The sequence below is a fragment of the Hypomesus transpacificus genome, chromosome 10 (assembly GCF_021917145.1).
Source record: "Hypomesus transpacificus isolate Combined female chromosome 10, fHypTra1, whole genome shotgun sequence".
Lineage (NCBI taxonomy): Eukaryota > Metazoa > Chordata > Actinopteri > Osmeriformes > Osmeridae > Hypomesus > Hypomesus transpacificus.
The window spans coordinates 9778195-9805663 of NC_061069.1; the positions used below are offsets into that span (position 1 = coordinate 9778195).

The 27469-nt window shown below is 46.8% G+C and overlaps 3 protein-coding genes across 4 annotated transcripts; 2 read left to right on the forward strand and 1 right to left on the reverse strand.

The window, feature by feature from the left end:
* Nucleotides 1–147: 147 nt before the first annotated feature.
* On the forward strand, nucleotides 148–3421 carry toe1 (target of EGR1, exonuclease). The gene is made up of 7 exons (XM_047027228.1): nucleotides 148–695; nucleotides 1115–1155; nucleotides 1266–1362; nucleotides 1461–1619; nucleotides 1795–2054; nucleotides 2203–2383; nucleotides 2561–3421. Exons 1-7 carry the CDS (start codon nucleotides 576–578, stop codon nucleotides 3314–3316), a joined length of 1614 nt encoding a protein of 537 aa, XP_046883184.1. The 5' UTR covers nucleotides 148–575; the 3' UTR covers nucleotides 3317–3421.
* Nucleotides 3422–3518: 97 nt separating this feature from the next.
* On the reverse strand, nucleotides 3519–21712 carry tesk2 (testis associated actin remodelling kinase 2). Of its 2 annotated transcripts, none has more exons than XM_047027227.1 (11): nucleotides 21297–21712; nucleotides 19049–19390; nucleotides 15762–15883; nucleotides 13840–13888; nucleotides 11453–11599; nucleotides 10067–10149; nucleotides 9088–9172; nucleotides 8934–9017; nucleotides 8540–8626; nucleotides 7928–8066; nucleotides 3519–6334 (listed from the first exon to the last, which is right to left on the reverse strand). In XM_047027227.1, exons 2-11 carry the CDS (start codon nucleotides 19274–19276, stop codon nucleotides 5319–5321), a joined length of 2040 nt encoding a protein of 679 aa, XP_046883183.1. In that variant the 5' UTR covers nucleotides 19277–19390; nucleotides 21297–21712; the 3' UTR covers nucleotides 3519–5318. The 2 variants fall into 2 exon arrangements, with proteins under 2 accessions (XP_046883183.1, XP_046883182.1); XM_047027226.1 differs by having other exon boundaries at nucleotides 19049–19395.
* Nucleotides 21713–22742: 1030 nt separating this feature from the next.
* Nucleotides 22743–25145, forward strand: tmem53 (transmembrane protein 53). The gene is made up of 3 exons (XM_047027580.1): nucleotides 22743–23530; nucleotides 23829–23932; nucleotides 24043–25145. The coding sequence occupies exons 1-3, from the start codon at nucleotides 23476–23478 to the stop codon at nucleotides 24739–24741; spliced, it is 858 nt and encodes a 285-aa protein (XP_046883536.1). The 5' UTR covers nucleotides 22743–23475; the 3' UTR covers nucleotides 24742–25145.
* Nucleotides 25146–27469: the final 2324 nt, after the last annotated feature.

Below are 27469 nucleotides of genomic sequence, written 5' to 3' on the forward strand. Positions count from 1 at the left end.
ATGCAATGTCTAATAAATACAACTGGTATTAGGTGTCGATCTGTATTCAATAAGTGGTCCCTTACTCACAATATTTTAAAGATTTTAGCGAGCAAAATACAAAATATGGTGTATTTTCAAACAAGTAATGTAACCACTGCCATCGGGGTCCTTTATGCTAAAATGACGTTTGCCTCATGAACCAAAGCAAAGCGGAGCACGTTGGAGTATCTTCAGTTTTAGCGTCCTGCGCTTTTCTGTATTCGTTTATTCCAGAAATACTTAACTAGCTTGCACAGATAAATCAACTAAACAAGTGATGATATAATAATAATGAATTCCCCAGTATATCTGATAGTTAAATACTACATGATTCAGTTCCATTGGTTGTTACGGTTAACCGTGAATTAGCGTCAACTAGCTTAGTAGCTAGCTCATTCATTGTAGTAGTATGCATTTGAAATCCTAGTATTCATACTTTAATATAGCTGTGTGGCACACAAAACTAGCCAACTAGCAACATAAACTCTGTGTGTTGGCCTAGGTAACTGTCATTAGGTGCTACATACATTGTAGTTACATTTATAAAAATCCACATGGATATGACGTCTTCTGTGGTAGTCCCAGTCATTGACGTACAGAATGATAACTTCAAGGAGTTGTGGCCTGCTATGGTCCTGGCCATGAAAACCTCCTCCTTCATTGCTGTCGATACGGTGAGCGCCATATAAGCTGTGATGAAGTGGCTATAACGAAGTACTTTAATAAACTCATACCATTTATCGACACTGAGTACCGACAGTACTTCCGGCGCGCCTACGCGATGGCTGCGTCGACAAGAGCTCCGCAAAAACCCAGCTTTTTGTTAGTCTTATCTGTAATTTAGGAAGTTTTAGTGTTAGGGTTAGTATAGTCGTTTATTTATTGCTATCTGTATATTTAGGAAGTTCACTTATCTAAGCTCAGCATAGATGTAAATTTGTTCTGTGTACTTATATGTTATGTTATGCCAAGTGCTTGCGTTGTCTTGTCTTAAGAATTTCAGTGCCCAGTCTAACCTTGAGTTGCTCTGTGCACCTGACAAATAAAAGACTTGAACTTGAACACTGGTCTCTCTGCCCCTGTTCTGATATAGGAATTGAGTGGCCTTGGATCCAGAAAAGCTCTACTGGCAGAGTGAGTAAGATCCATGTCATATTGTCTAACGAAGCAATGGAATATCAGCAACTTTTGTCGCTGTAATCTTTGCGTATCCAAATCTAATATGGCCATTTAATGGTTATCAGATCCATAGAGGACCGTTATAAAGCCATCGTCAATGCGGCCCGCACTCGCTCCATCCTCTCCCTTGGAATAGCCTGCTATAAGAAACTCGACAGCAAGGTGCAACTACCCATCACATCTCCTGCAGAACAGTAATTTCAAATCTGATTGATCCATCACTTGATTTTGAATAACAAAATGTTTAACTTTGTTTCCAGGCAGCCAACACATACATGGTACAGGTGTACAATCTGACGTTGCTCTGCTCTGAGGAGTACATCATTGAGCCTCAGTCAGTGCAGTTCTTGGTGCAGCATGGTTTTGACTTCAACAAACAGTACGCGCAGGGGGTCCCCTACCACAAAGGCAATGACAAGGTGAGAATCTGAAACACACACACTCACATTAATCACACACAATTATGGTGATTAAAATCCCCCCATACACCAGCCCAAATATCTCAGATTTCAGGAAGTGGAAAGTGAACATGGGTTCAAATGTTTAGGAATGTATTTAGTCCTAATCAAAGATCTCTTCCTCCTTTCCGTCCAGGGAGGGCCTCCCCATGGTGTCACTATCCGTAACCTGTTTATGGAGTTTCTGCGTGCACGCAAGCCTCTGGTGCTGCACAATGGCCTGATAGACATGGTCTTCCTGTACCAGTGCTTCTACGCTCACCTGCCTGAGAAGCTGGGCACCTTCACTGCAGACCTGTCTGAGATGTTCCCAGCTGGGATATACGACACCAAGTATGTCACTGAATATCAGCTCCGGTTCCCTGCCTCCTACCTGGAGTACGCCTACAAGAAATGGTTAGTATGCTACCATGGTTAGAATATTGTATATTGTAGATTTGTTGGTTGTATAATATGCAATTTATTGTGCACTAAACCAGCACTGCGCTCCCAGGATGTAGTTCCATGTTTTGATGGAGGGTTCTTTTCTCTTGTTCTCCCTCAGTAAGCTGGACAACTCCAGGAGTGTCGAGGCGGGTGAGGCCGATGCTGGTTCCAATGGTGCGGTTCATGTTTTCCTGGAGTTTTGTAACTACTCAGGTCACATGTCTAGCTATGTGGACTACAGGCCGTGTCTGGCAGGAAGCAGCCAAGAGGGAACTCTGACAGTCTGCGAGCGCTTCTCAGTCAGTAACAAACTCCAAACATATGCAACAAATGTCCCATCATTCTAAATATATTTTCTTCCATGGGTATAAGTTAAATAATACTGCTCCTATCTTTATTTGTTTTCCCTTACATTCTAAATCGAAATGAACTTAACCTGGTTGAAGTTTTAAAGTCTTCTTGTCTGCGCTCCTCAGGCATACGGCTGGTGTCCCAATGGCTCCCAGTGCCCCCTGTCACATGACACCGATCTCATCATCCAGCAGGATGAGAAGAGCAAGGAGGACAAACGGAAGAAGAGGAAGAGGAAGAAAAAGCAGAAGGGAGGGGCTCGAGCAGAGGGGGACTTTGAGGGGGCTCCTGAGAACAAGAAAGCTCACACGGAGCTGGAGGTCCAGGAGCATCAGGTTCAGGAGACGACGACAATAACGATGGCGTCACCAGAGAAGGAGCCACGCAGCGCTGATAACACGAAGACGGGCTCAGCCAACAGCAAGGGAAACGGAGTCCCAGAGCCACAGTCTCCCCCCAAGCCTGAGGCAGCCAAGCTGGAGGCGGCCAAGCCCGAGGCAGCCAAGCCGGAGGCACCCAAGCTGGAGGTAGCCAAGCTGGAGGCAGCCAAGCCTGAGGTAGCCAAGCTGGAGGCAGCCAAGCCTGAGGCAGCCAAGATGGAGGCCATGAAGAAGGTGGAGGGAGGCTCCCACAGGGCAGGGTTCGATGCCTTCATGACCGGTTACATCTTCTCCTATGCTGCTATGCTGGCCAAACGAGAGAGTAAAGAGGGAGAGGAGGCCTCCTGGCTTCCTGAATGTCACAACAAGGTGTACCTCAGTGGAAAGTCTGTTCCTCTCCACATTGTCAAGAGCACCTTCTCCAAGTCCTCCAAGGCCCACACACACAAGATGGAGCTGGTGTGGGGAAAGGCCAAAGAACAAGACAAACCTACAAAATAGGACTTGAGTTTATACAGCCTTGATGAATTTTGGTTTAGAGATTGTTAAATGATAATGGCTGGACATAGTGATATTTTCAATAAAAGACCACCTTTGTTAATCATATGTTTGAATGCATTGAAGACTACTTATGTGATCTAATGTTAGTTTGTCTACACCTGATATCAATTATTCTGGAAAAACCCATTTAAATTCACACATGTTCCAAAAGTTAAACATTTATTATGAAGCATACATGTTCTTATAATCAAGTAAAAAAAAAAAAAAAATATTTTAACGTGATTTGAAGAGGAAAAACAAAGTTATCTGTGCTTTGGCTGAACACATTCTGTCACACACTGAATACTTAACATAACTTGGAGAGCTTGGGACTGAACAAGCAGTCTAGGGAGAAACACGAAGCAAAAGGAAAGTTACATTAGAAAAATATTTCAGTTCAAGTTAAGCAATAACATATGCCTTTCGACAAAAGTACAAAGTAAGACATCAAAATGTTTTTTTCTTGTTCATAAATATCAAAATAGATCCTCTACGTAAAACCGACCAGACACAATTAACATTTATTGCATAGAAATGTAGTGACAAACGAGTGGGTTAACTCAAAAACATCATTTTCAAGTGCAATAGACTATTTAAGTAGTTCTACACTGGACTCTCCAGCAGACCTGAACAGGAGGGGGCCAGAACCAGGCAGGGGAGTGTGAGCGGAGGCTGGTCATGGAGGCTGGTCATGGAGGCTAGTCATGGAGGCTAGTCATGGAGGCTGGTCATGGAGGCTAGTCATGGAGGGTGGTCATGGAGGCTGGTCATGGAGGCTAGTCATGGAGGCTGGTCATGGAGGCTAGTCATGGAGGCTGGTCATGGAGGCTAGTCATGGAGGCTGGTCATGGAGGCTAGTCATGGAGGCTGGTCATGGAGGCTGGTCATGGAGGCTAGTCATGGAGGCTGGTCATGGAGGCTAGTCATGGAGGCTAATTATGGAGGCTAGTCATGGAGGCTGGTCATGGAGGCTGGTCATGGAGGCTAGTCATGGAGGCTAGTCATGGAGGCTAGTCATGGAGGCTAGTCATGGAGGCTAATTATGGAGGCTAGTCATGGAGGCTGGTCATGGAGGCTGGTCATGGAGGCTAGTCATGGAGGCTGGTCATGGAGGCTAGTCATGGAGGCTGGTCATGGCTCCATCCACAGCTCCCAGTCTGCTCTGCACACCAGGCTGAAGGAGCTGCTATGTTAAGACTAGGTGACACTGAACATTAAAAAGGTTGTGGTGGCTCACACATTCAAAAAAGTACACACACGTAAAAATATACAACAACAAACAAGTATGGGTTTTGAACGTCAAGTTCTTAACATAAGAGAACAGTAGTAGGTGAGAGACCTCAGGGTGATCATGAAAGGGAAGCAAAAGCCATTTGTTTTAGGCATCTTCTAGGCAAACGTACCTCAATGAGTAATGATATCACTAGCAGAGAGCTTTTATATTAACAAGGAACATTTAACAATAGGTCTAAGTGCTTTCAAAGCTTTTTTTCAGTTGGATTCCACAGCTTTTATTAACAAGGATTGGATATATTCCAGACACTCCTTGTCCAGACTCCCCCCCCCCCCCCTACTGTCTAGTGAAGTATAAACCCACTATGGTACCAAGCCTGTCTTCACCGCCACCATCTCTCTGCTAAGGCTGGTCAAAAACTAGTAGCATTAGATAGCATGTTGTGTAAGACTATTTCATTGTAGACAAACACTTATCACATAGACTGGATCTTCAAGATGCAGGCAGGAGTTGAAGCACACACACGCACAACCTTGAGGGAATTCTACAACTTTTCACACAGTACATCTTTGAAGTATTAAATATAAACACCTTATCATTAAAAATAATCTCTTTATTTTCAGGGCACCGGTTGCAACGATCACTCGTCCTTCTTGTTTGAGGAGTCTCTCTCTCTTGGTCTAAAAGATCACAGTTCCCATGATGCTCCTCTGTTGGTGAGCCGCTGAGCTAGATGTCACAGGAGGAGGGGGGTTCTGGTTCCGAGGGCTGTCGGGTCATGCAGGGGATCAGTACGATGGGACTCAGACGCTCTGCTCTGGGGGGCCTGAGAGGGGGTGACGGGGGGGTCTTCTGGGACATGTCCCCCTCCTGGTCCTCTGCTTCCATCTCTTCACACAGCAGAGCCCCTACGCCCCTGAACCTGTCCCCGGTCCTGTCCTCTCCCGTGTGGCCGTTCTGGGGCTGGATGTGGGCCTGAGTTTGGTAGATTAGAGGGCCCCGCTCTAGCTGAGTATAGTTTGGGGTCCTGGTGTCCTCCTCCTCCCCCCTCTCTGGGCTCCCCTGACTGCTGGAACAGTCCATGGCCTCCTCTCCTTCCCTATCACTGGGTGTCATGGGAGACCCAATCCTCCCTTCCTCCCTCCCTCGATCCACCTCCTTCTTGGGGCAGAACGGGGGGATCTCCATGACGGTGTACTTCTTGGCCCAGACGCTCAGCGCCTTCGGACGGACGTCCTTTCCCGGCTGCTCCGGGTCGCCCTTGGAGACGGAGGCTGAGAGGGTGCAGCCGGCAGGGGCGGGGCAGAAGGCGTCGTCGGGCTGCGGGGAGACGGGGAGGGAGCGACACTGGCGGCCGGGCAGCTGCTGCCAGAGGGCGTCCTGCTGCCAGCCCCCCGGCAGGGCGGCGGTGGGGTTGGGGGAGGAGAACACGGAGCCCTGGGGGGAGTGGAGGTCGAACATCAGGGAGAACACAGACTTGCTGGGCACGTCGTAGAACTTGACCTTGCCACCCCTCAAGTCCTCCCTGGCGTTGAAAGGGTTGATCTTGCGAGCTCCCGGCCCTGCCCTAGGGGCGGGGTTGTAGTAGGGGTCGTGGACGTTGACCTTCCTACCAGGCTTGCGGGAGAAGATATCCGATTGGCTACGGGAAAGCCAGATATTCCGGCGAGGGCGGGGGGATTTGGGAGGGATCTTGTCGTCCTGGAGAAGCGTGTTTAACCTCTTAATGCCCTGTAGCTTTTCACCTGAGGAACAGAGACGAGGGGAGAGGGAATAAAACAAACTGCATAAAAAAACGACTGCAGAAGATATAGAAGGACAGGACAATTTAACCACCAGAGGGCATTCAAGGCAAAATTCCAAACAGACAGGGATCATGAGATTAAAAGAAAAACAATGGCATTTTGACATGAAAGTACAGTTCACAAGAAGCAGAAACTATGAGATATCATATCCTAGAAGACACTCAAAACAAAACAAAAGTATCACATTTGACTGGGGCTTGAGGAATGTGGCGCTACCAGTTAGAACTGACCAACAGGAGCGAGGAGAGGACAGCCAACCAGAAGAGGTGAGCAGCTCAGAGGAGAGACGCAAGAAGGGCCAAGCCAAACAAACAACAACAGAGCACTCCAAAGCCCAGAGCTGCTAGATGAACAGAACTACTAAACCCAAGGAAACGGAATATGAGATCTGAGAACTCACCTAAATTATTTATATCCTTCTACGGCCCTCAGTTCCTTTCAACCAAACAACACTGATCACCCCCCACCCCCCCCAACCAACCAGGATATTGCAAAACCAAACACTCTATAGTTAGATTAGCATCAGACACGCCAGAGCAGCAACCCGAGCCTGCATGGGAGGCAGACATGTGGGGGTGTGGTGAATGTGGAGCGGGGGGACGAGGGAGGCAGGCATGGGGGGGTGTGGTGAATGTGGAGCGGGGGGACGAGGGAGGCAGGCATGGGGGGGTGTGGTGAATGTGGAGCGGGGGGACGAGGGAGGCAGGCATGGGGGGCTGTGGTGTATGTGGAGCGGGGGACGAGGGACAGTAGCCCAGAGAGGAGCCACACTGTCACACTGAGCTCTGGGGTCACAGCCACCAGAGAGACCCAGAGAGACAGAGCCAGCAGAAATAGAACAGAGAGAGCAGAAATACCGACATAAGAGGCCGCAAAAAGAGCAGAGAGAGAGAGAACACTAACAGAGCAGAGAGAGAGAGCAGAAATAGAGAGAGCAGAGAGAGAGAACACTAACGGAGCAGAGAGAGAGCAGAGAGAGAGAACACTAATAGAGAGAGCAGAGAGAGAGAACACTAACAGAGAGAGAGAGAGAGAGAGCACTAACAGAGAGAGAGAGAGAGAGAGAGAGAGAGAGAGAGAGAGAGAGAGAGAGAGAGAGAGAGAGAGAGAGAGAGAGAGAGAGAGGCATTCTGAGGACGAGGGCAGGAGTGGGGACACGCTGCACCTCTCCAGACCAGCTTGACATGAAGAACGAATATATTACAGCAGAGAGAGAGACTACATGTGTTTTTCTGTTCTTAACACTATTATGACTGGTGTTATTACTGTGTAGTTGTGCTAACTGTGGTATATTTGTTGGCACTTTTTGTACATCTGAGCATTTTGTTGTTGCCACATATTTCCAACAATACTGGCTGTCGTTCCTTATATTGTTTTTGACTCGTATTGTTAATGTATCTGTTGTTGTGCCTCAATCTTTGGCAATATGGTTGTAGTGACTGTCATGCTAATAAAGCAGAATTGACCTCTTCTCTAACCCGTAAACATGCAGCTGTATTACAGTACACACACACATCCAGCCAGGAGGGGCACCTTTGGGCAGGCTCTTCTTGTCGTTGTCTCCAGACAGGGGGATTCGGTCTCTGTCGGCCTCTTCTGCCCTCAGCCTGGACAGGATCTCCTCCAGCCTCTTCACCAGCTCCAGGAAGGACGGACGCAGCTGGGGGTCCATCTGAGACAGAGAGAGAGAGAGAGAGAGAGAGAGAGAGAGAGAGAGAGAGACAGAGAGAGAGACAGAGAGAGAGAGGAAAAGAGGGAGGGAGAAAGTGAATAATTGGAGTGGAGGAAGGTAGAGTGAGAAGAGAGGGAGAGGAGGGTAAGGTTAAGGAGAGAGAGAGAGAGAGAGAGAGAGAGAGAGAGAGAGAGAGAGAGAGAGAGAGAGAGAGAAAGAGAGCGAGAGAGCGAGAGAGAGAGAGAGAGAGAGAACAGGGCGGCTGCTATTAATCTTACTGACTCAACATTGCATATCTGATACATCACTGTAACCAAGTGATGATGAAAATAGAAGGGAATGGTCCTGTCAGGGGCCAGCTAAACTGACAGGACATAACTGCCACATCAAGTAGCAACCAACCAGTAAGCTGGTAGTATAGCGAGTCAGGTGACAGGGACGCGGTGGCGTGGAGTGAGCTTGCAGCTACTCACGTTACAGCAGTTGAAGGCCAGCTGGAGGAAGTCGGCAGGGCAGTCTCCCACCATGTGCTGGAAGGCGTGGTAGTCCAGACCAAAGTTCTGTATGGAGGCGGGGGGGGGGGGGGGGGGAGAGGGAGGGAAACAGCGTTAAGAGAACGAGGGACAGAGAAAAGAGGTCAAACCAGAAATCCATACTTTGAGCCGTCATGCCTAACAATTTGTGGCATGCGAGACAACGTATTTCCGATGTATTAGGAGAGCCGTGTCCTGTGGCCAAGCTCTGGTGCCAACATCCTGTCACCCTGATCAACATGAGACCGGTGGAAGTTTTACATAACCGGCTGTGCCGGACTGTGTGCTAGAGGAGGACAGTGGGAAACACGGACAGACAATCGCACGCACGCACCTCGGTACGAGGAAGGTAATCAGGGTCGGCCTGTATCCTAGCGATGATCTCACACAGGACAATGCCATAGGAGAAGACGTCCGCCTGTAGACAGAGAGGCACAGGTCAGTCATGCTGGGTCCTGCCCTGCCCTGCGCTGCGGTCAGAGGCCTACCGTCTCATTGTAGGGTTCATCTCTCAGCACCTCGGGGGCCATCCAGTATGGAGAGCCCACCACGGCCAGCTTCTCTCCCTTAGCACTGCAAACACACACACACACAGACAAAACACAGAAAGAAAGAAGAGAGCTCTTGATGGGACTGACATTTGTAACTTTCCATTTATATAACTGAAAAGAAAGGTTCTAAAAATGTAGATAAGAATGGCTCCAGATGAGGTCGTAAGAGATGGATGGAGAGCCTGTGTTGGTACTATTCGTGCTGGTACTTGAACAGGCTGTTCTTGAGTAATCAAATGAGCCCGTCCTACTGGCATAGGGCCATCCCTTCTCCCTCTCCCCTGTCCTTACTTCTCCCTCTCCCCTGTCCTCACTTCTCCCTCTCCCCTGTCCTCCCCTACAGCCTCTCCCCTCTCTTCCCCTACAGCCTCTCCCCTGTCCTCCCTTCTCCCTCTCCCCTGTCCTCACTTCTCCCTCTCCCCTGTCCTCCCCTACAGCCTCTCCCCTCTCTTCCCCTACAGCCTCTCCCCTGTCCTCACTTCTCCCTCTCCCCTGTCCTCCCCTACAGCCTCTCCCCTCTCTTCCCCTACAGCCTCTCCCCTGTCCTCCCTTCTCCTCTCTCCCCTGTCCTCACTTCTCCCTCTTCCCTCTCCTCTACAGCCTCTCCCCTCTCCTCCCCTACAGCCTCTCCCCCGTCCTCCCTTCTCCCTCTCCTCCCCTACAGCCTCTCCCTCTCCCCTCTCCTCCACATTTAACCCACAGGAGTGACCCAGACATTATCATACTGCTTGTCTTAGAAACTAGGACTTCTTTATATATATACGTATTCTTCAGTTTGGCGTTTCCGGAACTTCTCAACATGTAACAAAACACAAGCTATGAATGTCCACCTGTGTGTGTGTGTGTGTGTGCGGTCAGGTAGGCAGCGAGACCCTATCTAATGACTAAAGCGCCCTTCGGACTGCAGGGTGTGTACTCATGGTTGGGGATCTTCTCAGCCAGGCCAAAGTCCCCCACCACAGCTGTGTATCCGTGCTCATCACACTTGATCAGGCAGTTCTGATAACAGAGACAGGACAAAAGAATGCAGGCAGATGATGTTAGGCATACATTCACCAACAAAGCCGTTCGCCCTCCCCCAAAACATATTTTTTTGTGTGTTATTTGTGTTGACATAGGCAATGTAACAACAGCGTGCAGTGTTTACATGCCATTTACTTTTGACATTTTGTTTAGGGTAAACGTAATGCTCAGCTGCCCTGTGTATCGTGTTACTACAGTATGCTGCTGTGTGTTTCCCACATTAGAAATCTATTTGTGGCGCACTGGTTGAAGCCTGAAAATATTGTAAACAATATCTGCATATATGCAGGTAGCAACGCTAGTGCTATATAACTATTTAGCTGGTCGATTCCATGACGCCGGGTAGGAAGGGCTCGTGAGACAGCTCACCATAAGAACGAAGGGGAACACTTGTCTAGCAGAAAAAGACATGTTCGTAGGTACATAGCGAAAAGTAACCTCAACTTTCCTAGACTTTTAGCTACGGTGCTAATGCGGGAGTTTCGCTGATACTGCATAGCATTGTTGCTAACGCGTGCTGACGTTGTGACTGTGAGTGGTGTGTGTGGTGTGTGTATATTTGAGAGACGCGTGAGTGACAGAGAGACGGAGGGAGAGCAGGGAAAAGAGATGCAGCTTAACGAATACGCTGCGTGTTTTAAATGGCGTTTAAAAAATTATAATAACGAAACGCAATATGTGCCGGACGGTGTTGATTCTGTTTCGCACCGCCACAAATTAATCTATATGTGGGAAACACTGCTGCTGTCGTCTCTCACTAAAGATCTGACTTGGGTGGTTCACAAACAGATAAAGAAGGGCAGATACGAGCGACTAAATGCTGACTTGTTAATATATTATCAGAAATATCTAAACCAAGCAAATCGGGGCTGAAAAACTGTTGTGCCGTCTCGTGGACTTTATACTTAACCAGTGTGCACTTATCAGGATGGTATCTTACACATCACACAGCATGCTCTGAATGTTCAACCTAGACCAAACCCAAACAGGCAGCCCTCAAGCAGCTGCTCCGTGATGGCTGGCTGGCTGGCACTTCATGTCCACTTGGTGTGAATCTGTCACCAGCAGCAGCTTCTAAACCCCTGCCTTCAGAGCAGGGTCCAGTACAGGAGAACAGAGCACAGGAGGCCAGAGGTAAAGGCTATATGATCCCTGTCTCCTACCATCTGCTGGGGGGGCCACATTGCCCAGAAAGTTGAAGCCCTTGTTGAGTTTATGCCCCTCAAACTGTTGCTGACTGTGCCCTAGTGTTCCTCCAGGATGGGCTGGCCTGCCTTACCTTGGAGGTGAGGTCTCTGTGGAAGATGCCTTTGGAGTGCAGGTAGGCGAGGCCCATGGCGACCTCAAGGGCCAGTTTGACGCGTGTGGCCCAGCTTAGCTGCTTGTTGCTGTCCAGCAGCTGTTCCAGGTTACCTCCATTGATGTACTGCAGGGAGTAAGCGAGTAAGTGGTCAGTTACTGTACATAGAAAGGCAGTGGTCCGTTAGGGATACAATGATGGAGTTACATTTAGACTTTTGTAATCAGGGAAAAAATTCTGAACAAAACATTAATATCGGAACAGGCAACAACTCAAGCTAAACTGAGTGCAGATGTAACCCGTTAGATTTACATTCCCTGAACCATATCCACGAGTTAGGCCACAGTATGTACTGTCATGAGGTTTCTTATGAGGTACTTGTCATTGTTAGGCCACTTCCTATTGGTCCTTTGCGGCGAGGGCATCACTCCCTTCAGGAAGTTAGGTCAGAGGGCTGTAAATCGAGTTATGCTGAGCGCTCCAAATATAGCACAAGCCCATTGGCTGAACAATGACTGGGAGAGCAGAGACTGCAAGAGTGAGGGAGCGCCAAGCCAACTGCGTACACCACGGAACGATAAGTTGGGAATCCGCTAAGTGGGGTTAAAAGTAGAGCGCTCTCTCTCTCTCCCCTGCATGTCAGCTCTGATCATGACAAGTTGGCCTTGCATGTCCCAGTCCTAAACAACAGAATAAGCTATGGCTAGATGCACTACAGAATACAACCACACTGCAAGAACCTCCATGGAAAGGGACTAGCTGACTTGGGGCTCCCTGACTGAGGTGATTATCCAGAGTGCCAGTCAGATAACTAGGCCAGACAGAGAGTCCTGGCTGACCTCGTTAGTTTATGCACGGCTGGTGGTTCTGAAAACTGGCAGGCTCTGGGACCAAACAAACATTCTAAGTGGACCTAGCCTGTGCATTTCTGTTGACTGGATGCTAGTCCAACTCCAAGTTGTCACTAAGGCACACCAGATGAGCGCATACCTGATCGCAACCAATCTATGTTGCCTTGTCCCTTAAACTCTCTGACCTTCCTGCTGGATTATAGGGCATAGTTTATCCTCTGGCCACATTGAAGGAGGGTCAGATCTGATTGATCTGTGCCTCCACCCGCTATGCAGGAACTTGGAGCAGAGTGAGATGGGCGTCATGTCCGTGTATGCGTGACTTAAAGCCCCAGTCAGACTGCACCGCTCCCCCAGACAGCCCCTTCCCAAAGCTCCACCCAGACACAGCATCAGAGGATTAAATCGTCTTTAACTACAAATTCCTCTGTAGACCCCCGGCCCCTACATCTGTTGTCTACCAGCCCTGGTGTGTGTACATGTGCATGTATGTGTGTGTGTGTTAGAGAAAAGAAGAGATTATTAGGGTTAAAACTGATTAATCCTGCTTCCTGAAACGTGGGACATTACAGTCATCAATATAATAATCCACATGCTAATTTCAGCAGCTGGGTCACAGGAAGGAAACAATGCAATACTTCCTGTTTGCAAGACAGAAGTTAGAGTTAACTGACAGTATGACAAGGGTCAGGGGAACTAGTAAACGTTGCCATCTGAAGCGGAAAGAATGGGGATAGTCATCTTGACTAGGTGCAAACAGCTTCAAATGATAACGTCATCTAATCCCCAACATGGGTTGTGGATTAGCTGGGATTATAATTGCACTAATACGTGATGTGTATGAGGCGACGGGGAGTCAGACCAGGGGTTTCCGTGCCGATGGCAAGGCCAAAGAGATTTAGGCAGATCCATCCTGCATCCTAGCTTTCCATCCTACTCCTTACAGGCTGCATGTGGACAAGACCTCTCCCTCTCTCCCTTTCTCCCTCCCTCTCTCTTCCCCTCTCTTGTTGTCCACTGCACCATTCATTAACAAAAGTATAGCAGCTTGTAAAGCATTTTCCCCGACTAATCAATTTGCTAATCATTGGAGCAAGGTTACAGGACTTATTTTTATTACAACACCAACACACGCACATACACTAACCTACACAGAGACAAACACAGGCTACACACACACACACACACACACAACACAGACTTAGGTTAAAAATAACTGGACCTAGAAAACACAGCCCACAGTGCTAATAGTAGACCCAGCTGGCCTCTCATTGCCTATGTAGACAGTTGAAGTGGATATGCTGCGTGTGTGTTTTTCATGCCTGCAGGAGAGAACACTTGGTGCTGCTTCTGTACAATTACAGGCTCCCATTCCAGCAGCTGACATGTTGCTCACCTGAGAAAACCCCCTGGTAAAGACCAGGTCCAGGCACAGAACACACACTGTTGTTCTCTCTCACAGGCATGCACACATAACTACACATAATGAAGTGTGTGTGTGTGTGTTAGTCCTACCTCAGTCAGAGCGTGGAGCTGGCCTTCCTGAACACACACCCCCATGAACCTGCAGAAGAACAAAAACACATTCAGTCATCAGTCCTTCACAGACAGACATTTGGGCCACAATGCCCCTTGACCCACAGGCCCCTCCCTCAGCTCCTTTACAAATATTATCTGGACACTTCTTGGAGTTTTAGTAATATATAGCGTTATGTTATGTACCGTTAGTAAATGTATTTCATTGTAAGATTTTTTTTATTAGGCTATTTGTCTTGTTTACTGTCTTCCCGCCCAGGGACTGCAGATGTAAATCAGCTATATGTAGTGAACTCTGAACCAACGCTTGTGTTGTGCATGGCCCCTGTTAAATAAACAAATGAACTAAACCCATATCTCTTGGATTTTATTGTAGGCTGATATTGCATTAAACATATAATAATACAGGTAAGCACAAGACCAGAACTTCCCTGTTGATGTCTAAAGGACAGTGAAACAGCGAGGAAAGGGTTAAATGTTTCTGCGCTGGTGGGCAAGACTGAACAAGGAAACGCTTAAAAAGAATGTCATTTCTCCCAGGAAGGGTAAGAAAAACAAGGTTCTTTACCTGCATTCCACCCTTCCACTTTCTTTACTGCCACCTCACATCCCTCACAAGCCAAAGCCGGTCAGAAAAGGCAGTGTTCCCCCCCATGAAGCATAACACACATAAGAAGTATCAATGTCTTCATACACGAGCCACTCCACACACAGCGAACATGGGAGCAGGGCAGTAATGGCCCTATAAACCTTGAGACTGAACTTGAAGGGTCCTCCTAGGATTTCAAAAACAAAGACCCCCTTCTCGGTTCTCCTGTTAACACGTGCACACAAAAACACCCCCATAGGACCGACGACGACAATGCTGGGATTGTATGATGAACACACACACGCGCGCGCGTGCCTGCACAAACACGCACACGCGCCTTGCAGTGGGATACACACCACAGAAAAAAGGAACCGCCATCATTCAGAGCCAAACTGTCTCCATGAGAGGATGTGGTAACATGGAATATAACGGTCGAGGCATCAAAAAATTATAGACGACGCAACAAAGCGAATCGTTTGTGAGTGTTCAATGGTTCCAAAAAGCCTGTTAGAACACAGGCCAAGCAGGTCCATGGCATGAGACTCTCTCTAGGAAGACAAACAAACGAGGAGGGAAGAGAAGGAGACAGCCCAGTTCCTTCCGGCCCTTACAGATGTCGCTGGAACCTTAACAGGCCCTGGCGTGGCAAGAGGATCCATTGTTAATTGGTTGGTGACCTGCTTTCTGAAGAGCAGAGACGGAGGTCACGGTCCCAGGCTCACTACAGGCTCCTTTACAAAGACAGAGTCCGCCAATGTCAGGTTCACTCAATGTTACACAGACCCTGGGCGCCCCTTTAAAGAGGACAAGGCCACCTTTTGCATGATTGGAAAATGTTGCGCTACCCCTTTAACATATGAACAGAGCACCAGGGACTGATGTTAGGTCACTTTCAGGAAATAATGAGGATTACAAATTGGGGAGTTCATGCCCCCCCCCTAGCCTATTTTTGTTGTGTCCAAATTCAAGACCTTTTGAAGTAGGCCGAATTTCGGACATCAACTAATTTCGCAATCTTGAATTTGGTCAGTTGAAAGCAGTACTTATCTCAGACTTATTCAGCCTGTGCCACACTGGTACAAAAGTTAGGTAGAGCAGTGTCCCAACAGGCCTCTGACTAACCTGAGGATGTCAGGACTGTAAAACAGACAGCTTGATTATCAGCTGCACGTACTGTATGCATTATTTGTATGTCGCTTTGGATAAAAAGCGTTGGCTCAATGAATAACTGTCTATGTGAGTCAGCAGAAAGCCTATCAGGCATGCGGCTGTGTCCATGCGGGAGTGGCGTGACTGTTGTGGTCTCTCGGACCTGAGGATGTTGGGGTGGCAGAGGCGGTTCATCAGCTGCACCTCCCGCAGCATGTTGGCTCTGTTGCTGCTCAGCTTGTTCATCTTCAGAGCCATCACCTGGCCCGATGCCCGATGCCGCACCTGCGACACACACACACACACACAGACACAGTTCAGGAAGGTTAAACTCAATATCTGGTCAGTTTCATCACAGAGAACATGCTCTAACTGAACTATACAGCTAACATTGACAATAGCTATTTTCAATGTTACTGCAATGAACTAAACCTGAACATTTGACCACCAGAACCAGATGCTCCGGTTCAAAAGCTAGCCACACACATCCCCTAGTCCCCGACGTGTCTGACTCCCATGACTCTGCTGTCTAAGAAGGGGAGCAGAGATACAGGATGTGAGTGCGTCAGGTAGAGGATGTGTTGATCAGCTGGGCCTTGGTTCCCCTAATGTTCACTTCCTCCTGCAGACAGTGACAGACACGAGCTGGCCTAAACACAGTGTGACTCGGCTGAGACACGGAGACCTGCAGTGGTAATCCTAACCACACAAGGGTTATTGCCATCAGCAACTTACCTCTGTAAAAGTCATAGGCTTGCTGCTGTTGTACTTTTATAGTTCTACTATGACACAGTAATCCCCCCCAGACAGATATGATGAGATTATCAAGCACAGGAGGTGGAGAGAGATGCTTCACTTGGATAAGAATAACTTCTAGTCTCCTAAGAATGTTCACGTTCAAATTCAGAAGGAGGGCTAGAGAAAATAGGCCACATAAAAGAACCACACAAAATGAACTTTCTAGCATGCAGAAACAATTTGTTATGAGCTATGGAATTAGGGGCAGGGAACTAGGGAGTCAGGGTCTAGCAGTTGGCTACAAGGCAGTGTTTCCCACACATAGACTAATTTGTGGCGGTGCGCCACAGAATCAACACCGGCCGCCACACATTGCGTTTCGTAAAACATTTTTTTTATCGCTATTTAGGTAAAAACACGCAGCGTATTCGTTCAGCTGCATTTCCTTTCCCTGCTCTCCCTCCGTCTCTTTCACGCACGCGTCTTTCTCACATACACACACAGTCACTACGTCAGCACACGTTAGCAACAATGCATACGCCGTTCTAGTGAGACCGACAGCTACATCAGAGAGCCTTCAGCATTAGTGCCGTAGCTAAAGGTCTAGGAAAGTTGAGGCTACTTTTCGCTAGGTACCGACGGACACGTCTTAATCGAAGGTTCCCCTTCGTTCTTTTGGTGAGAAGTTTCAAGAGCTAGCTACTTACCCGGCGTCATGGAGCCGACCAGTTAAATAGTTATTTAGCACCCTGTATGCAGCGTCACTACCTGCATATGCAGAAATTATTTGTTTGTTGTTGTTGATTTAGTGAATTATTTCGACCCCCCCCCCGCCACATATAGTTTTCTAATCTGTGGGAAACACTGCAAGGAGCTGGTTTTCCCTGCAGGAGAAGAGAGGCACCAGATGGTCTCTCTTCTAGCCCACCTCCCCCATCACTCTACCTCTCCCTCTCTCCTTCATCCCCCCCGGACACTCCCCCACGCCACTAGGAGAGGGAACAGCCTGTCTCACAGTAAAGCCCAGACGCTGGCCCAGCAAGACCCCCTCTACCTCAATCTGCCCTGCCCTCCCTGCCTCTCCAGCTCTCTCCTGGCTAGCCCCCAAACCAGGTTGAACCATGATCTCTTTCATGTATTTTAGGCAAATGACTAAATCATGTTTGTATGTGAACAGATTACATTGATGGTTGGTTCAGCAAGAAGTGTATGAGTATGGTACATGGTTGTTGGAATAAATGTAAACACTTTTCAGTCAAATTCCACCAATGAAAATAGGTGAATCTCTCACCTTTGATGCATAATGATAAAATGACTTAAGAAGGCATCATATTAAAGATGACTATGGAGTCAATCCCAGAGGATCACAGAGTAGAACTGTTTCTGACCTCCCCCGAAGCATCAGTTTCAACTGTGTGTGTGTGTCTGTGTGTGTGTGTGTGTGTGTGTGAGTGGAGGGAGGTATTATGCATGCATTTCCAGCCTGGGGGAGGGCCCACAGCCTGGAGGACATGACTTGTGTGCTACAACAAACATATTGGTTTGAGGGAGCAACATAGAGTGAAGAGAAGGAGAAACAGAGCATGGGGGGGGGGGGAGCTCTTGAACTGACCTCAAAACATTGGCAACTTACTACAGACCACAACGTCCACCTGGAACTAAGCACCAAACATGTCACCTTGAGTAAGTGTAACTGATAACAGAGCTCTCTGACAACCAAGCAGGAGTCGTCATTAAATCACTACTTCAAAAGGCAGCCATGATTCATTAGCAGCAGACTTAACCTACATGGAAACAGAAGGACTTTTTGCACACAGACCAAATCGGCCTATAGAGTGGAAGCAATCAGTCACGACAAGACGTCACATGACCGGGCCAGTTCTGAAGATCTGTCCGACTTCCAGTGCTATCACGGCCAGACTACAGAATAGAGGGAGGGGGGAAATAGGTATTATTGCCCCCAGACTTAACCTAACGTAGTGATATCAGGCTGTGTTCTTTACCAGCTCAAAGGTAAGTCTTGAGGCTTCCTCATAGACAGGGCCACTGAGATATCCCAATATTTACAATTAGTCATTTAGCAGACGCTCTTATCCATAGCGACTTACAGTAAGTACAGGGACATTCCCCCGAGGCAGGTAGGGTGAAGCACCTTGCCCAAGGATACAATGTCATTTTTCACAACCGGGAATCAAACAGTCAACCTTCTGATTAATAGCCTGATTCCCTAACCCAGTGGTTCCCAAACCTGTCCTCAGGGACCACCTGTCCTGCATGTTTTAGATGTTTCCCTGCTCCAACACACCTGATTCAAATGAATGGGTCGTTATCTAGCTCTGTAGAAGCTTGGTAACGAACATGCATTTGAAACATCTAAAACATGCAGGACAGGTGGTCCCTGAGGACAGGTTTGGGAACCACTGCCCTAACCGCACAGCCATCTGACCCCCTACATATTGCCACGCCTCGTTGTAAAGCCTAGTGGATGGCAGGTATCAACCACAGGGAGAAGAGCTGAGGCCAGCACTGACTGATCTCTTCCAAGACGCTGACTTGCGCTCTCCACACCATGTTTCCCAACAGCTCTGTGGTCACCACAGCAACAACACCACCACAACCAGTTACCAGAGCGACGGCGTCCCCATCCATTACGGCTAGGCCTCACGTCAGCAGGGCCTGCGCGGGCAGGTGGGTCTCTGCAAGCGAGCTTACCTTGTAAACCTCGGAGAAGAAACCGGAGCCGATCCACTCGCAGACGAAATCGTCGAGGCGCGTCAGGCAGGAGAAGGCACTGATGAGGGCGCGGTAGGAGGACGGGCACACCCTGCCCACCTGAGAGGCCAGGGGTGTGGTCTCGCCCACGCCACCGCCGTCCCGCTCCTCCAGCTGACGCTCTGGCCTCATGGGAACGCCGGAAATGGAGTTTCGCTTCCTGTCCATGGCAGCAGCACCGCCCTCGTCTTCCTCTGGACGACGGCGAAGAAGAGGAACTGTGTGGGCGACTTCCGGAGGTCGAAGATCTCACATGGTCGATAGGCGCTCGTCAAGTTGAGGCTGACCTTGGAAAAGTTGAAAAAGACCCATTGGCTATAATATTGAAATTAACTAATGGACCAATGAACTAATGGAAATAACGTAGACAAACGTTGTGACTTATATTTGTTTAAAACAAGTGTGCACGAACAAATAATTCAGTATGCTCCGAGCGACAAGCCATCAAACAGAGCATAGAACGGCTAACGGGCCTAATCTATTTATCACATTCCTGTGACAGACTAGTGTAACATTTCTTTTTTCGCTTTTTTTAAACAACTAAGAAGACCAAAACCTTACTTCTGACACGGCCAGACCTCTTCTAAACACAGCAGAGTCCAGCTATGATCTCTAAGCAGACGAACTCAGATATTATGGCTCTAATAGGGATTGATTGTCCAATTATATGAGATTAACCAAGATAAAGCTAAAGTCCAAGCCTGGGATCCAAAACAAGCCTATGAACAAAGGACACAGTAGAAGAACCCTGCTGTTTTAAGTCGCACTGTCTGGGGATCTTACAAAGATCATAGAGCAGCCATTTGATTGAACACGGTCCTGTGGTGACCTTTCACCACAGTTCTTTCACCTGGTTCTTTGAAGCCACAATCGCCAGTTTGAGACCAGTAGCTTCGCAGCTCAACCCGTTTACAGCTTAGTTTGTGCTCAAGGGGCTGGTAGATGGAGATTGGCTTAAATATGTCACTTTCCGGTTGTCTTTCCTTTCAGCTGGACACAGACACAGGTGTAATTAGCGTAGGATTGTTGTAGGTATTTTGCCTTTAGCTCTCAATTTAATAGCCTACCTCTTCTATTTGGGGAAAAATTCAAACTGAGATTACACGCTGATAGACACAAGCATCCTTAAAAAGATGTAGGCTTATAGTGAGGGACTTTGAGGCATGTTTGCCCTGCTGTTATATTACAGCTTAAACTACCTCTCAGCTCTGCCAAGAATGTTTCAATGAGTCTGCCTCGGGTTTCTCAAAGACGTGTTGCTTCTCAAAGACAAAACAAATAGATGCCAGCTAGCTACAGCGGAGCATCTCATAACCCTCTCCTCAAGTCCCATGGGAACACAAGGACAGCCTAGTAAAATGTCCCTTGATTCATACCAGAGAGCTAAAAACACTTGTCTCACTAAGCCCCCTTCAAACAGACCCTGATTATAGGACACGAAGTCAGTGAATAGGCTTCTCTATCTAAACAATTACAAGCCTAAACATTGGACATCTCATGCACTGACTTCATGTCTGAGTCCAAAATAGAGAGAACTTGCTGGGGCCTATGCAGCTCATGCTTTCCCAGTGATAAATCATCTTCACTCTGGGGATAATAGGGCCTCGTCAACATGGACAGAACAAGGAATCTGGTTAGTTAAGTGTAGCTGATAAAGAAAACAGATGTGACATCTCTGTGGTACCCTGAGGGCAAGGCAAAGACACAGGCAACACATGCATACTGTAGACATGCAAACGGTGGTATGCGTGTCTGTGTGAGGTTATCTCGAACAATCAGCTGTAGTCCATAGAGAAGTTGTGCAAAAAGAAGAAAAAGTCTACATTTCGCCAGTCCTCCAACGATAAAGAACTAAACTTATCAGACCACCAGACCACCTGCTTTACACGGTGGATTTCTGAGGAAACAAACCCGACATTTCATGGATAAGAAACGCTATAAAAAGTGGAGGGAACATTTACCGTTGCCTCAAAATAGACTCATCAAAACGTGATACCTGTTGATATTTGAAATGGCAAATATACCTTTCTTGTTAATGTTAATCATAGGTAAGAGACTAATTAGTATAAGAGGCTAATTTGCAGCATTTATAAAGTACTATAAGAAAAAGAAACCTCACTAACTTAATAATGGCAGCAAAACAAATTTGGCAGGGCAGCTCTACTTGTGTAGATAGTTTGGTTCTTACCTGCCTGTTGGTCATCAAGATAACGTGATGGCGGACTGTTCAGCAACAAGAAGGACGGTGTCAAAAACTTGACAGTTCAAACTCGGTTCCACCATGTCATATCAACTCAGCTAAGCTAACAACGTTAGCAATAGCTGGCTAAGTTTGTCAACAAAGCCAGCAGTCAGCTACCCAATTAGCTAGCTGGTCGAGCTCGAGTCGTACTAGCTAGCTAACAAACGAGAAGTTTCAGATACACAGTTTTAAAACGTACATCCAAACAGTTTCTTAAAAAAGTTAACGAGTAACTTTGTTTAAGGTGGTTGTGTTGTCTAACCAGCCAAATGCAATAGTTGTTCGCCTCCGATAACTCAAGCGTTTGACAGCTCTAGCTCTCTCCTCTTCTCTCTTGATGTGCAAGAACTGTGCCCCAACACTCCCACTGTCTGAACTGCACGCCCCTTTAAATGATTGATGGCTGAAAACACCACTCAGAGACGAAAACAGTTTTCCAATGCTGGTCTGTGAACAACCAAGGGTTTGTCGTCATCTGCTTGAAAACTGCGCCCCCGTGTGTCGTTTATGCCACATCGCCACAACACAGCCCTGCCATGAAATGCACCGTCCATGTAATTTCTGTTCAGTGTGTCCTATAGCATCTACCTGAATGTCTGAAACACCAAACAAACCATCTCAGGTGACTTATTTGTGGAAACAAGAGGTCACATATTTTGATAACTGTTGTCAGGTTGAAAACGTATTTTCAAAAGCTAAAAAAAAATCCATCAAAAAAGTTTTAAGATTGTTCATATCTGGACCTGATAGCTGTCGTCAGAATATGTGACCTCACTTTTACATGGCTGAAAAGGTCTGACACAGAAACCAAACCATCTCAGGTGGCTTATCTGTCGTGGCCATGTATAACCTGAAGAAGATCAGCCATCTGGTTAAGCTCTGGACCTGGAAACAAGGGGACTATCAGTAACCACAGTGGGTTTCAGGCATCTGGCCTTTTCCTAGTCAAAGTTAGCAGGGGGTGCATTTCCTGGCATGAAATGCACCCCACCTATAATTTCTGTTCTGTATATCCTACCATCAAATGATTTTTACTGTATATTGAGGGGACAAAGTTTAACTCCTTTATTAAGCAGTTACATCGGGGTCACACATTCTGATGGCTGTCAGATGTGGTGACCTCTGTGGTACTGGCTCTGTGAATACTCCAAATAAGAAAACATGTGCCCTGATTAGTGTGAAGGGATGACATAACTACCCCAAACAATATTTTGAAGTTTAACCCCTTTATTAAAGATGCTATAAGTGGAATTGAAAATTGGTTTTAAGTTCATCACACTACAAAATAATGTGTTGTTAAGTACCCATCCAAATTCGAATGAGAAAATCAGCAGTCTTCTTTGCTTGAGACTGGGGGAGGCGTATCGCCAGAAGGAGCTGAAGCTCCGCCCTCTTGAATTTATTGAATTCAGCAACAGCAACACTAGCTAAAACAATGGCAGATATCAGGAAATACCTACCTGCAGTCTCTGCAAAATGTTTTATGTGTTAATTACTTAGTTTTTTACATCGTACCAGCTGAGTAACAGAATGCAACCGCCTGTGATCTGACGTATATAGGTCGCTGTGACATAGATAGGTCGGGTTTTGGCTCTGACAAAATAAGCGCCATTTCTCTGAAAACGGAAGAGAAACGGTCTAACTCCACATTTTAGTGCGACAAAGTTTTCGCGCTTTGCTCATGCTTTCAGGAACTAATTTCAAGTATATATTGTACTGAGAAGCAAATCATGGGATTTGGTTTACAGCATCTTTAAGCTTGTCTGATTCTGTGTTCACAAATGAATGAAGTGGTTCCTTGATTGTCTTGCAGTTTACCGTTCTCGTTTTTTTTGTTTTTTTTTTGTTGCGTTACTTGCCTTCGGTATGATATGGGTAAGATATGACAGTGATATTACAGTCAATTTAGTCTTACAAAAAAGAAACAAAAGAAGTACATATCGAGTGTTTACTCCGCCCACCTGACCAAAGATCAGATGGCCCTGGATTACAAAACAGACGTGCACATAGTTATTACAGTACCGACAGAACAACGGCAACTATTTATCTGTGACAGCACAATCCAATGAACCGTGCAGGAAGGACAACGGCATCAACGGACTAGCTAGATATATTCGTACAAAACATGGCAGATGATGGCATAGACTACAACATTGTATTTCCAGATGCTCTTATTTCGGGTGAGCATTATCAACACCATGTTGTAGACTACTTTAGCTTGCTGCTAGCTAGCTAACAACGCACAATCAAACAAGGCAAGCTGTGCAAACTGTAAGCTAGCTACTGGTATCTAACCAGTTCGTCTGTACAGTAAGTTAGCTTGCTACCTGGCTGCTCTGAGGTAGCTAGCTGCCTAGCTAGTGGAATCAGAGATGTATTTACAGTGGTAGCAGCACTTAAATTATGAACGATTTAAAACGAATCGATGCAAGCTAAACTGAGAGATACAGTAACTAGTCAAACGCTTTCTTCTTTCAGAGAGACACTGGCATGGGACCAAGGAACCGGTTGTCGTCCTGCTTGGATGGGCTGGTTGTAAAGACAAACATCTCACCAAATACGGCTCAATCTACAATAAACAGGTTAGTTGGCCCCCCCAAAATATGATTTCTTATTCCTATTCAATAGACGTCCCAGCTACTTGACTGTGGATTCACTCATTAGCCCCACCCATCGTCGTTGTCTTTTGCAGGGATGTGTCACTGTCCGCTACACAGCCCCCTTGAAGATCGTTTTTATCTCTGAATCCTTTGGCTTCAAAGAACTGAGCAGCACTGCCCGCAAACTTCTGGAGATCCTTTACGACTATGAAGTGGAGAACAGCCCCATATTCTTCCATGTGTTCAGCAATGGAGGGTTCATGCTTTACCGTTATGTCGTTGAACTCATGCACAGTGAACAACAGTTCAGTTCCCTGCGCGTGGTAGGGGCTGTAGTAGACAGTGCCCCCGGTAGTGGTAATGTCTGTGGGGCGGTACGCGCCCTCACTGCTACTCTGGGGCCCAATGTCAACACAATGTTAAAGTACGTCCTCCTGACGCTGTTTGCCGTGACTGTTTTCCTACTACGGGTGGTCCTGTACCCCGTGACCAAGTACATCCACAGGAACCACTATGATGCTATGAGGGAGCGCCCGGCCACCTGGCCCCAGCTCTACCTCTACTCCCAGGCCGACCAGGTGATCCGCAACAGAGACGTGGAGCTCATGGTCAAGGCCCTGAAAGAGAAGGGGATGCCAGTGGACAGTTATGACTTTGTGACCACTGCTCATGTCAGCCACTACCGAGATTTTCCCCAGGAGTACACCACACGGTGCCTGGCTTTCCTCGCCGACTGCATGAAGGCCCCCGAGGGGACCCAGAGCAAAAAGCAGCGCCACCTTATCCAGTAGTGAAAATGATGACGCGCACGCCACTAACTTGGCTCAATATGTTCATAGCACACATGGTAATGTGATTCTACTGTAAAGTGACACTTGTATAGGCTCAAACTGTCATTTGTGAACTGCACTATGGTACTGCTGGGTTACTTGGAACAAATAAGCAATGAGTTTTTGGAAAAGGCCAAAAGCTGAGTGTGTTTACTTGCGATGCCGTGAAAATAGGATGGATTGTTATTGTTGCCTTTTGCTAAATGTTTTAAATCCCAAACTGTGAGACACTAAGTGATCTTTCAAGAAAATGTTAACAAAAGTAAAATATGGTTTTCCCATCAATTTGAAACATTTATGAAGATTGTCTGTTCAGCACTTAGGCTACTTATTTTACTAATGTGCCTTCAATAAATGGAAATAACATTTAACCTTGTCAACTTTTGCAATGTACAGCTACTCCTCTTCATACTCACTATACCTTAGACACAACAATTTGTTTTTGACTGACAAAGATGTGCATAGCCACACAGCTTTCACATTTACTGATTGTTTTCAGTCGTTGTGTTTAAATGATACATCTTAACTCTTAGCACTCTCCAGCTGAAGACTGAAGCACTGTCTCAAGTGAAGCACCATGAAGTTGGTTGAATCAAGATTCTGCTTGGCTATCTTTGGCCTTGTCTCAGACATATCATAGCTCCCGGCAGACAAACCTAGCCTTTCCTTCCCTCCAGACGTCAGCGATTGTTTGAAGAGCGGGTCTCTAAATTGGTCAGGCAGGGATGATTATTGAATGTCTCTGACTGTCAGAGTTGACATTTGGGAGCGAGTCATTGGCATTTGTCTCTCTCCGGCAGCCCAAGCCTGGCACTTCATGTATCATTTTGAGCCACTCGGGGAGTAAAGGAGAAAGAGGAAAGTTTATGGATCTGTGCAGACAGATGAACATCGCTTATTGAAGTGCATATGAGACAGATCCTGTGCCTCACATTGACCAGCTGACATGCACACACTTGATACTATCCTGATTTGAACTTCTGAGTCCAGGAACAAAACTTTTTTAAATTGGAATGTAGTCTTGTGTATTATTCCATGTGCGCAGGAATGCATTGCATCTCTTAGTTGTGAAGGGTACACAGCATCAGGTCAGGCACTTACACTGCACACTGTAGTCTAAACACTCACTGTACACCCACACATGCATGCGAACATTCTTGCACAGAAAGTGGATACATTGGATTCCTTGTTTTGGATATTGTAACCCCTTTAATCCTGTGGAGGGCAGCATTTACCCATAGTTTGCACCCAACCATACTGCTATGTATAACGGTTGTGCACTGCTGCTAGGATATTATACCACATTTTTTTAAATGCTAAATTATTTAACATTGTATTTCCCACAGAAATATAAAATAACAAATGTATATGTTACCTACTTAGGCAAATTCCATTTTCTTTCCCCTGAACACCTGTATAAAATGCTGTATGTCTGTGTGTCATGGAGAGTAACAAAATGAGCAGAAATCTTCCTGAGAGGTAATGAAGTCATCTTGACAAGCATCATGTTCTTCTGTAGTCAACAGCTTAATTTGAGATTCACAGTTACTGATGGAGACCAATACGCAGTCAGCACAAAGATATTTTATGTATGTTTGTCATCATGTGTGTTGATTTATTTTAATGCTTCAACAGGGCAGATACATTCGTGGTTGTTCTTGTGACATTTTTATCTGTATCTTTTGACAATTTTATTGTGGACAGAAAACTATTTACCTGGGCCCAAAGAACAAATCAAAAGAGGCTTTTGGTTCTAAAACTCAGATCAGCAGAGTTTGCATGTTGTGCCTCCAGAGAGGGTGGCTTGTGTTTGGTCTCAGACTTTTAATGCCAAGCTGTTGGTCTGGTTCCAAAGGATGTTTTTTTCCTACAGTTGGAATATTCTATTTTGACATACAGTGTCACAGTTTATAACAGGACCTGTTTCCAAACAGGTCCTTGATTTATACAGGCCCTTTGTGAACCCATTCTGGATCAGTGGATGATACGTTAATATGATCTGATATCTAACTGTGCATACATTGACATTTAGATTGACAAAGTCTGACTGTCATGACCTCACATTTTCTTTACAGGCTTCCTTAATAATACCTGCAAGTAGAAAGTGTGTTGGATCACCTTTCCTCTTCGACTTACTCTCTGACCGTGTGGTCTTTAGTTCCCAACACTTTGAATGGGATCTGAATCCCCAAACAGCGAAGACCTCATCCCTTTGTTTGTCCTAGGGCATCTCAAACACACACAGCCACACGCAGGTCCGCTACGGAAAGGCAACCCACTGAGTTGACTCCACTCCTAGCTGTTCCTCTGCACCTGCCTGCTTCAGGCTCTCTTGTGATGTAGTAGAGCAGGGAGCCAGTCAGCCAGTGTGTGCAGTCCCCTGTTCCTGGCCTAATGAGCAAAGTGTCCCGTGGAAAGATGTGGATGACAGCATGAGTACGCTCATCCCCTCTGCCTGGATGAAAGGCAGAGGGATCGGGACCAAAGTCAGACACGCCTCTGAGACACTTTAAAAGGTTTCCTGATACCGGGATTGAAGAATGGAGAGAGAGATGGGAGAGAGAGGTAGAAAAGAGAGAGAGGGTGTGTGTGTGTGGAGGGGGGGGGGGGGTGTTTAAGCTGGACTAGACAGGGAACCATCATCAAAATAAAATCCCCCGTCTCCCTCACACCCTCACTCAGCCCGCCA

Coding starts and splice junctions, on each gene's coding strand:
- toe1 (XM_047027228.1), top strand. CDS start 576: ATGGATATGACGTCTTCTGTGGTAGTCCCAGTCATTGACGTACAGAAT. Junction 696..1,114: donor CCTTCATTGCTGTCGATACG/GTGAGCGCCATA, acceptor GTTCTGATATAG/GAATTGAGTGGCCTTGGATC. Junction 2,055..2,202: donor GAGTACGCCTACAAGAAATG/GTTAGTATGCTA, acceptor GTTCTCCCTCAG/TAAGCTGGACAACTCCAGGA.
- tesk2 (XM_047027227.1), bottom strand. CDS start 19,276: ATGGACAGGAAGCGAAACTCCATTTCCGGCGTTCCCATGAGGCCAGAG. Junction 15,884..19,048: donor TCTTCTCCGAGGTTTACAAG/GTAAGCTCGCTT, acceptor TGTGTGTCGCAG/GTGCGGCATCGGGCATCGGG. Junction 13,889..15,761: donor TGCCACCCCAACATCCTCAG/GTCCGAGAGACC, acceptor GTTCTTCTGCAG/GTTCATGGGGGTGTGTGTTC.
- tmem53 (XM_047027580.1), top strand. CDS start 23,476: ATGGCAGATGATGGCATAGACTACAACATTGTATTTCCAGATGCTCTT. Junction 23,531..23,828: donor TCCAGATGCTCTTATTTCGG/GTGAGCATTATC, acceptor TTCTTCTTTCAG/AGAGACACTGGCATGGGACC. Junction 23,933..24,042: donor GCTCAATCTACAATAAACAG/GTTAGTTGGCCC, acceptor TGTCTTTTGCAG/GGATGTGTCACTGTCCGCTA.